Here is an 11,729-nt window from a genome sequence, read left to right on the forward strand (position 1 = left end):
AGGCTGTGAATGAGAATGCTAGGACCTTTGAAAAAGATGCCTCCTTGGTTTGCCAGAGAGCAGATGGAGAGGTAGAGATTCAATTGAGAGTGTGTCTACACGGACAGGAAAACTTTTACCAACTTTGTAGCTGCGTTTTTCTGATCTGCAGTGACCCTGTTAATGCCACACTCATCATGATGAGATTGGAGTTACCCACCATTAATTTCCTTCAGGCAAAATTGTGTTGGTGCAAAAGTGCAGTCCTATGATGATCATGTGCCTTATACTTCACAGTATTTTCGGCCACATGGTTGTGTCCACTCTACTTCCCCCCCCCCCCCATCATGTATGCTTTTTCCAGCCACCAAAAACTCTTCCCTCCATCTCTACTCTAATGCCACCACCATCTCTACTCTAATGCCACAACGTATACGATTATCCACATTTTGAAGCCAAATGCTGGGTAAAAGGCAGTTGTTTTTTAATTGGATTTTTGATGAAAAGCCCTGTATTGTCTGTGAATTGTCATGGACACTGTGCCCAGGTTGTAGTAGCTACAAGGTGAGTAGATGTTTTTTCTTTGGCCAGTGTAGACATGCACAAAGACAGGGCACTAGAGGAGCTGGTTTATGGAAAGATGGGGCTTTGGAAGGACCAACATTGAACATGTGGACAAAGTGAGGAGCTTGTGTAGTGATGCAACCAGGACAACTATTATCTTTCTGCAGAGAAATATCAGTAGTTGGCAGATGTGGTTTAATTCAGCCTTCCCCGTTTCCATTGGGCATATTGGATAATGACGGTGGGGCTAGTTCACACCCACACATCTGGAAGGCACCAACTTTGCAAAGGATAATTTAGATCAGCGGTTCTCAACCTGTGGGTTGCGACCCCTTTGGGGGTTGAACGATGATTTCACAGGGGTTGCCTAAGACCATTGGAAAACAGTAGTAAAATTACAGTGATGAAGTAGCAACAAAAATAATTTTATGGTTGCGGATCACCACAACATGAGGAACTGTATTAAACGGTCATGGCATTAGGAAAGTTGATAACCACTGATTTAGATGATCTATTGACTTGCTGCCATTGACTGTCTTCATGCAGCAGGGGTGACTAAAGATCGAAAAACTAAAAACTCAGTTTGGAGCTTATTTCTCCATCTGTTTGGTGATATCCATTGTTTTTTGCAGAGGTGGGGGAAATGAGGCCCAGGCCCATACAGCATCTTTTTCTTTATACAATGAATCTTGCCTAGATTTGGCTGCTGTTATGTGAACAGCACAACTGGTGTAATTGACTGGTGTGCTGTGGAAAGGAGTGACTGGTCTACATGAACAGAGTCTATTGCTTATATAGGGATTCAAATGCATAGGCTTCATTCACATTCAGGATTCTATGCATAGTAGGGGAATGTGTGCTTGGGCACTATGAGAGAACCATCTCTGAGAATCACAAGATCCACAGCCCTCTGTTTCCTTTGCTTTTTCATGTATGGATCCACCTCCCAGCCTAAACCTGAACTACTTTTCCCTCCATGCTGCATCTTACAACTCTCTTCCTCGCTCCCAAAATCCCAAGCCACAGTCCCAAGCATTGCCTTGGACAATTAGTAATCTACAAAGCTGAACACAGTTAAGCAGCCATTTAAGCTGTTACCACATTGCTGAATTAATGAAGTTTGACACCGCTTTAACTGTCATAGCTCCATTCTATGGAATCCTGGGATTTGTTGTTGTGACACCAGAGCTCTTTAACAGAGAAGGCTAAATATCTCACAAAACTACAAGTCCCAGAATTCCATATTATTGAGTCATGGCAGTTAATGTGGTGTCAAACTGCATTAATTCTGCAGTGTAGATGCAACCGTAGAGTCTGGGATTGGAAATGGAGGGAGAACATTCAAACCTTTTAAATTACTATTCCCAGGCAGAGCCAGGCTGGCTGAGAGAGCAATGTAGTCCAAATCAGTAACTTTTCTAAACTGTTCATCTCTGTTGTACTTTAAGGGATTTCTTCTTTGTGGATTTCTTCCACTGTTTAAACAACTCAGTTTAGCCATTCCAATTTCAGAGTCGAAACTGTTTTGCTGCTCCTCCTTGCTCACCAGTTTTCAGTTTCTTCTTGCCCTTTATGGGAGTAATGGACATTTTCTTTAATTGTAACTTGCATGATTATGTTTTAATTTATCTGATAATAAGCCATGAACAGTATAACCATGACACTGGAATGAGTAATATGTGTTAAAAATAATTATAAACACAACTGCAGGAGTCTGGACTATAGTGATCCTTAGTTAAATAGCTTTAATAACTAACATCTTTGATGCCATAGAAACTGTTTTCTCAATTACTAGTAGGTGAGTTCCATGTCTCTGCGAAGCACGGCTTGTCTGTTCTCTGAAAATGAAATGTCCTAGATCAGATTGCTCACCTGTATGAAATTAGTCTCAAAAGTACTTTTTAAAAATTCACTCCACTGACCTTACTTGTGGAAGTTAGGATTTGTAGAGTTGCCTGGCAGAATAACTCCACTTAGACTGATGCAGACTCTCTGAAGGATTATATCTCTCTATATGAACCTCTCCTGGTTTTCAGATAGTTGTGGAGGATTTTTTCTTGGTCCCACCACCATCACAGGCACATTTGGTGAGGAGATGGGAGAGGGCCTTTTCAGTGGTTACTCCTTGACTGTACATTTCCATCCCACAAGAGTTTAGGTTGGCGCAAGTCTTTTTTTGTTTAGATAGGCCTTTGTCTGTTATTTGTATTTACAAATATTTGTACTTTACACTGTTTTAGCTTCGTTGTGTTTGAACCTATATTGTAAACCTTCTTGGTTATCACAGGTTGCATCTGCATTGTAGAAATAATCCAGTTTGACATCACTTTAACTGCCATGACTCAGTACTGTGGAATTCTGGAAATAGAAATTTGTAGTGGCACCAGAACTCTCTGAACAGAGGGCCGGGGCAGACAGGCAGGAAAAAGGGATTCAATCTTGAATTATCCGAGAGCGAGTCAAAATCCCGCTGTTCGCACCACCCACACCAAAGGTGGCCCAAACACCCATGGGATGTCTGCACTGCACAGCGTCTGATACCTCCCTTTACCCATCCAGATGCCATTCTATTGGATGCCCACCCATACGATCGACCATACAGTTGAACCTGTGATGCACCGCCTGTACAGACATCGGTGTGCCCGATGATATACTGGCAAAGCACAATCACGGACCCCCCCCCCCATACATCCCCCTTCATCCCCTGTTGGACTGTCTGGTTTGTATCTGTTGTGATTACATCCATTGCATTATTGACAATCACATTTTTGCTTTGCTGCAGTATTTCACTAGTGTTGGGCTGTTTATATGTTGGAGTGAAGATGCACATTTTCCGGCTTAAGTTAGAGTATCCCGGCTTCTCTTTGCTCTGCTTTTTAGCTCTGGAGTGCCGTTTCGTTTAGCTTTCCACCAGCTTTCACCTTATGTATAGTTTAAACCCCCTGCCTTCCAAATGGCTGGAAGACGCTTTATTTTGCCCATGTGTTCAATCCCAGAGGATTCCATTGCATTGAGCCATGGCGGCTAAAGTGGCAGCAAATTGAATTTTTTCTGGCTGTACACATGTAGGCACAGTGGGAAGAAGATGGGATATAGCTAAAATAATGCAGAAATAGTAGTTTTGTTGTACGTAAAAACTGGGAAGAAAGTTAATGAATTTCCCCTGCTCTTCTTCCAGTAGAGTTAAGCATGGTAAACTGTTACACAGTCACACAGCTTGGCCATGGTTAAGACTTTCCAGATTCTCTTTAAGGATGCATCTATACTGCAGGAATAATGCAATTTGACACATCTTTTAGTGATGTAGCTCCATCCTTTGGAATCTTGAGATTTGTAATTTTATGAGGTCTTTAGCTTTCAGTGCCAAAGAGTGCTGGTGCCTCACAAAACTACAGATTCCAGGATTCTGTAGAATAGAGCTATAGCAGTTAAAGTAGTGCCATGCTACACTATTTCTGCAGTGTAGATGCACCCAGAATCTGGGTTTGTTCACCAATTGTGAAGCAAGGTTGGGAGGAAACCTTGGTCCACATTAGCTTGTATTTGATATGTAATAGTTAACCATGGTTTAATGGTAAATTAATGAAAAGTGGGGTGATGTGTGCAAGATAGGAAAGAGGAAATTGCAAGTTCTTGTGACATGATCATGCTCTTTTTACTGTGATTTGCCCTCTTCCAGGAAATGTATTCATCTCCTATAGACACATTTTATTTTAGAATTCATATTCTTATGAGTTGTAAATGGACAAAACTGCATGGATTCTTTGTACATGGATTCCACCATCTACAGCTTGAAAATATTCCAAAAAAGAAAAAAATTGCAAAAAGCAATCTTGATTTTTGCCATTTTATGTAAGGCACACCATTTTACTATGACATTGTATATAATGAGGCAAGCTTCCATAGATTTTGGAATCCACTGGTGGTCCTGAAACCAAACTACAGCGGATACCAAGGACCCAGTATGTGAACTCATGTAAAAGTCTTAAGAAATTTTAGTCAAAAATCATCCCCAAAAACTTGGGTCATCTTATTCATGGGTCAATGTAAGTACTGCACCTTAACTCTTACCAAAATAGGAACCATCCTAATCTCTAAGTAGAGTGGTGAAAGATGAGAGCTTACTCCATCCCAAGAGAACGTAAAAGAAGTGCCAGCCCCATGAAATCTCTCTGCCGTGGCTTTTTGAATGTCTGGATGGAAAATAAGATCGACTTATACACAAGTATATATGGAAACTGACAGTTGGGGATATTATGCACCAAATACTTGGTTGGGAGTTATGAAACTGGGAGTTTTATGTCCCAAATTGAGGCCTAGTATGTTTTCATTCAGAGGTATTTATGAACCTGCAAGCTAGTGGATTATTGCTTCTAAAGCAGAATCCTTTGCATGGAGCAGGTTTGGAAAGATTACCTAAAGGATTTGTACTCTGTTTCTCTTCTCAGACTCCCCTCCACTTGTGAGCCGATGTGAAAGGAACTGTGGTTATTTGGCTGAACTGCTTTGTTAACCAATCAATATTTATCATTTTAATCAGACAAGATAGGAGGCCACAGATGTGAATGGAGCGATATGGGAACCAGACCCAAGGGAAACCTCTTCCATGTTGTTTTTCACTGCATCAATTATGTCTGTGCTCCTTGTGGAGCAACAATGAATGTGACATTGATGGCCAAGGGAGAGACAGATGTAAAGAAGATTCTTGTTCATCTTCTTTTCATCTAAATACTTCTCTTGCTTGCCCATGGCCTCCCTTGGTAAATAGGTGGTAAATACGAGATTGTTCCCTGTGTTGCACACTTTTGTCCCTTCCTTTCCCAGTTTATGTGTGCTTTCAAGTCACCTGTACTTATGGTGACCCCATGAATTTAATAGGGTTTTCTTAGGCAAGGAATACTCAGAGGTAGTTTTGCCAGTTCCTTAGCAGCGCCTTAGAAACATTCAAAACCGATTGCCTTTGAAACAAAATGAAAACCATGGAAAATGGCCTCTGTTATGCCACCTTCAAGTCTCTGAATGATGTCTGCCTCCCTCTAATTCTAATAATTTCATTTTGTTTTGTGACTTGGCCGAGACGTTGGGAGAAAGGACCTTCAGAATGTACAGAAACTAATCTAGTATACTGGCACATAGTGTGTCTTTCTTGTTTCTCTGAAAACAATGAGTTTATGTTTCTTGCTACACATCATAATATCCTGGCCACTTTTGTTTCTATTCAGTAATGGCGAGGAGGATGGGGGCTCATAGGGAAAGACAAGGGCATCTGTTCTCCATCAACACAATTGCAACCAGACATATAAACACTGGTACTTAGTGATCAAAAGGAGAGGGTTATTTCTATGCACGTGCACCTCCAGAAGGTCTCAACGTAGCCACATGCATATCCTAAAACACAAGTGACTTTTTTCTGTGTGTTTTGATTCCCAGGCTAATGGAGGAGGAAGAAACGGTCAGTGGGAGAATGGAAGATGTCCTTGGGCAACCACACTCCGAAGTCTCAACAGATGTGTACAGCTCCCAGTTTGAAAGCATTCTAGACAATGCCTCTTTATATTATAGTGCTGAGTCGCTGGAAACGTTATATTCTGAGCCTGATAGCTACTTCAGCTTTGAAATGCCACTTACTCCAATGATCCAGCAGCGTATCAAGGAAGACACTCAGTTTTTAGAAAGGACTCCTGATGGGGAAGTCAGGAAAGGCCATTGTGATGGAGTCTCCAATGGGCTGGCTGATGTGAAGGAGTCAGATATCACAGAAGATTGTCATTTGGAAAGGTAACTTTTTGATGATTTTCATGCAGTGTTTGCTGCTGCTTTAGTAACTTCTCACTGGTGGATGATGATGATGACAAGCTTTTAAATCCTAACTGTTGGCTGGGTGGCAAATCACAAAAAAGATATTGGCAGATGTGGGGAAGTTCTTTTACTTCAGGGACATTGAAGACTAGAGGAATATGTGCTCCCTGCTGGAGTCTGTCCCATATAATGACCAAGGCAGGTTTTACCCCTACTGAACCCATCAAGTGAATATTTGTTCTTTGCCAGGTTGCAATCCATTTATTTTGCACATTGTATTAGAAGCTGCTGAAAATGTAGTTATCTCTAGAGCCTAGCCCTGGGTTCTGTTTCTTGTTCCTGCTAGAATCTTACAAAACCCAGGAAACTTTATTTTCTGTATATAGATTGATATATTTTACATACAGTTAGCTCCTTGGAGATCTGTTTATAAACCATGGCACTTGCTTGTTTTATAGCACTTTGAAGATCCCATATGATTCCAGAGCTAAGCAGATTCAATCCTAGCTAGTACATGGGTGGGAGACCACTAGGAATACCAGAGATTTCCTGGTAGGTCTGGGAAAAATACTGACTGAAATCCTGGAGAGTCTTTGTTGAGAATTATGAGTTCCTCTAAGTAAAGACATGTCTCCTTTCTTACATTATAAAGTTCCATGTTTGGTCATACGTCTTTAAAAACAAACACATCTTCAGTAGCGATAGTAATAGCATTTACTACTGCAACAATGACAGGTGCCTATGACTGTGGACCTCCCTCATTGTATTTTTGTTACACAAGATTAAGCAAGGCAGTCACTCCATATTTTACACTGGCTTCAGCTCAGGTGCCAAGTAGCAAGGAGGTGTCACCACTATCATGGACAGGCTGTTATCTATTCATTTCTATTTGTTTAAATCCCAAGATTTGTCTTGAACCACCAGGTGCAGAATTGCCAGCAAATGGCCAACAGGCTTTTATAAGAAGCTTAATTTTGCATTTTCTCTCTCTTATATTTAGTGTTAGAATGTCTTATTAACACAGACCTCCTATAAGAGGTATCATGTTTGTTCTTTTGCTGAGTTTACAGTGGAAGAAAATTCTGAGACTGTCACTGTGCTGTTCTGTATACTAGGGCATTTAAATACACGTCTTGCCTCCTAAATAAAGCGGATCAGTCAAATACAAGTTCCATCTCCTAAATAAAACAAAAAGAAAGCTTTTAGCTTGTGCATGCTGAATCTGGTAATACAGTTTCCCAGTACTGTGTGTTGTGACAGAATGAAAACTAGGGCTGAACTAATCTTCCCTAGGGAGGTTGGCAAACCAGATTTAGCTTAAAATTGGAACATAAGCTAAATATACTTCATGTTTTCCCCTTTTGAATCTACATCTAAGTTTAGCTGTTTCTCAGTTGCTATTTCAGCAGTCAGAGTTTTATGATATATACCAGTCCATTATTTTAAAACTTTTCCATGGTGGACCATTGTGTTTCCGGGGATTTTGTAATTTCTAGTACTTGAAATACGTGTCTTTACAACACGGAACACATTATATATTTTTATCCCTCCTGTCCTAAGATGAGACATTATAGTCACAGAATCACGTTTTGTTCCAGAATCCACATAGAACTAGACTAGACCTACAGTGTAGAAATTCTGGAAACTTCTTGTCTGTACAGTTCTAAGTCTACAGTGTACCCTAATTTCAAGGAACATTGAATATAGTGAATATACCGTATTTCAGGAAATAAATTGTTCTGACAAATGTACAGTAGGCCCTTGGTATCTATTGGGATTTGGTTCCAGGACCCCTTCCTATTGGGATTTGGTTCCAGGACCCCTCCCTGGATACTAAGATCCATGGATGCTGAAGTCCCATAAATTCAATGACATAGTGAAATGGTATCACTTATATAAAATTGTAAAGTCAACATTTGCTTTTTAGAATTTACATCTTTGAAAAATATTTTCAAGTCATGATTGGTTGAATCTGTGGATATAGAACATGGAGGGCTGACTCCATTGGGGTTTTTTGGTCCCTCCAGTGGAAAAAATGCCTTATGCTATTTTTTGGGAGAAATTATGACAGCGCAAAGCAAAATCAAACCAAACCAAACCCCATACTCTGGTTGTCAGTAAGTGAGTCACATTTAGGCAAATTTAGATTATTCTATAGGAGATGCTAGAATTTATTGGGGTCAAGAAATACCCTACGATTTCGAAAAATATTTTATACCATTTGTTTTGCAGATAATAGTAACCAATACAGTTTCTGTCTCTTAAAACGTTACTATTTTTGTCCATTTACAACTCATTAGTTCTAAAAGCAAATTACAGTTGCATTAAAGTTCTGATTTAGAGTCTTTTCAAGTGGACTCACACCTAATGGATGTAATATTAAAATAAAAAATGGTTCTGCACAAAGAACAAGCAAAAGAGAACAATGGTCAGCTTTACAATGGAGTTTAACAATTTCCTACTATTCCAAGTCCTTAGCTAGGTCCTGCTATCAGTGAAAGCAAAATGCACGGAAAATGAAACCTGGAAGCAACCCAAGTGGCCAGCAGATGTCCTCTGTGAGATGTGAGGAGATCAGTCTAGTATTAAAAACAGCATATGCCATAAACTAAAAAGACAACTCAGGCTCCAAGTGAAGAGTTCATGGAAGTTTTTAGTATTCCCATTTATATATTCTAAGTGCCCAGGAAGGACTTTAGAAAGTTGGGGATGGCTTATAAGCTATATAAAAGGCTTATATGGGAGACATATTGTATATTTTCTGTATTATGGCTGTGCCTAGTTAAATGCAGTAGCTCTGTGGTTACTTATTAAAACAGTTTGCACTCCAGGAACCCTTTCACATCATACAATAAAGTGATCCCACTTCGGCTATTGCAAATGGCATCCTATGAAATCCCAGAGTTTACAATTTAGGCAGGAATATTTAGAATTCTCAGCCAGAGAGCTTCTTTGGTGTCTTACTAAACTACAGATCCCAGGATTCCATACAACATTGTTATAGCAGTTGCAGTGGGATCATAATTGATGAGTCTGTAAAGACTTCATTTTCTATGGTGGGAGGAAAAACAAATTTGCCACAGATTCTGAACATTGGCTCAATTAAAATCTTACGTGGGAAGGAAAGAATGAAAGAATGAAGGTGAGAGGGAAGATAAGAAAACAATGAAAAAGCAAAAGGTTAATGAAAGCGGAAAGAAAGAGGCACTTGGAACGGTCAGAGGCTTGTGGACCAGGGAAGAGAAGAAGAACTGATGCAACAAGTTACTTGGAGAAGAGGCTCTGAAGAGATGTAAAACTACTTAAGAAGAACTGTGGGTAGTAAATGTATAAAAGAAAACACTGAAGAGAATAGAAAAGAGAAAGTCATGTTGTAGTGTGTGTTGTATGCTTTCAAGTTGTTTCTGATTTATGGTGACTTAAAGTGAAGCTATCATGGGATTTTCCTGGCAAGCATTGTTCAGAGGGGGTTTGCCTTTGCCTTTCTTGGAAGCTGAGCGAGTGTGACTTGCATTGGGTTTCCATGGTGGAGCGGGGATTCAGACCCTGGTCTTTAGAGTCCTAGTTCAACACCCAAGCCACTATACCATGCTGGCTGTCCCCTTTGCAGTATTTAAGGTGAAAGTATTGTATGGAGGATGGGAATGAGAAATACTCAGCAGGCTGATCTGAAGCCAAGATGATGAAAGGATGTGGAACAGAGTAGGCAAGTGAGACAAAAAGCAGAAATGTGAGGAAATAATAGTTGGTAGAGACAGGGGACCTTTCGCAGCACATGATTATAGTGCTATGATTTCACTTTAACTACCATGACAGTATCATATGGAATACGTGGGTTTGTGGTTTAGGGTTATTTAGAATTCTCAGCCAGAAAGCTCCTTTGGCACCCCATCAAGCTGAAAATCATAGTATTTCATAGGATGCAGGTCTGATGGAAACAATGCACTCTTACTTGCCTTACAAACAGAGCTATATTGTACTCTCTTGCAGGTTCCCAGCCAGTGGAAGTCATTGTGAGGGATGCAGGGAAAGTCTTGCCCTCATTTCAATAGCATTTGTGTCCCCTCCCTTTGTAGCCATATAACTGACTGGTTGCATTCTCCTCTGAGGCAGAAAGTAAAGGTATGATGTGCTTGGACGTCATTTGAGCAGCTTGTATATATCCCCTGTCCCAGTTGCTGAAAATCAGGCCACCAGTATTTGCATGGGCCAGGTTGGTCATTCCATCTCCCATTAGCCCTGGTCAGGGATTGGGACCATGGGCTTTAGAGTCTAGCAGCATCTGGTGGACCACAGATTTCCTTCATCCTTAAGCTAAAGCATGTAGAATGCTGATTCCCTTTTAGCATCTTGACACTTTTTCTTGACTGATGAGATGACGTGCAAGTTAGGGAATCATAGCCATATGAGAAGATTTCAAGACCCTTCAGCCTGAGTATGCAGCACCAAAAAATAAATGAATAGTCTTGAAGAGGGGAAGAGTGGTCATTTCAGTCTGCCTCCTTTGATTATTAAGCAATAATCTTCCAGGCCTTTAGCTCATGGTTTCTCCCTTCCTACCCAGCTGCATAGCCTTTATAGGAAAAGTCAGAAGCCTTGCTTCCAGCCATCAAATCAAGAAACAACACATGCTGCCTTGAATTTAAACTTCTACATCTCCTGCAGAGGGCATGGACTCCCGGCCTGTTAGCTATAACCTATAGCCCTGCAGGACTCAAAAATGTAAACCCTTATAGGCCAGTTCTCAGTATTCTCTGATAAAAGAGTTGAGTCTTCTAGGGCTTATCTCATTTTGACATTAATGACTGGTTCATTTATCAGAATATCTCAAAGTCTTCATATCTATAATCTGTACTAAGTGATGTGAAGGAAAGTAATATTCTCATTCTTCCAAGACGGACCTGAGCAGTCGGATACGGATAGGTCCATCTGTGTATCATCTTAGATAATCAAATTTGTTTTTTGCTGTTCCTCCAAGGAATTTAGGCAGATTACATTGGGCCATCCCATGCTAGGTGTACAGCAGTCCTGTATTACCATAAAATAGATTGAGAGAGAATGATTTGCTCAAGGCCAATGTCTTGGCTGAGTGGAGATTTCAAGCACTGAATATTGTTGATAAGAGAATAGACCTGGGCTAGTTGCTGCTTCCAAGCTCTTTCACTGAACTCAGTTTTGCATCTGAAAATATTCTCCCAGTTATTGTTTTTTTTTTAAAAAAAAACTGATGGCTTGGCAGGTTTTTTAAAATTAAAATTTATTATTTAAAACATATAAAACATATATAAATCTACAAAAATACAAATAAAATACAGTTGGCCCTCCTTATACGTGGATTTGCCATGCGCGGATTTGAGCATACGCACATGGCAAATCCGGGGATTTTG

At 40.3% G+C, this 11,729-nt stretch overlaps 1 protein-coding gene across 2 annotated transcripts in view; it reads left to right on the forward strand.

The window, feature by feature from the left end:
- PSD3 (pleckstrin and Sec7 domain containing 3) overlaps window positions 1-11,729 on the forward strand; it is a 189,369-nt gene that overhangs the window by 41,171 nt on the left and 136,469 nt on the right. For both annotated transcript variants that reach the window (XM_042451584.1, XM_042451585.1), the window contains one exon: window positions 5,974-6,321. In XM_042451584.1, the coding sequence (XP_042307518.1) occupies window positions 5,974-6,321 (348 nt within the window). The remainder of the gene's footprint in view (window positions 1-5,973; window positions 6,322-11,729) is intronic.

The sequence above is a fragment of the Sceloporus undulatus genome, chromosome 2 (genome assembly GCF_019175285.1).
Source record: "Sceloporus undulatus isolate JIND9_A2432 ecotype Alabama chromosome 2, SceUnd_v1.1, whole genome shotgun sequence".
Lineage (NCBI taxonomy): Eukaryota > Metazoa > Chordata > Lepidosauria > Squamata > Phrynosomatidae > Sceloporus > Sceloporus undulatus.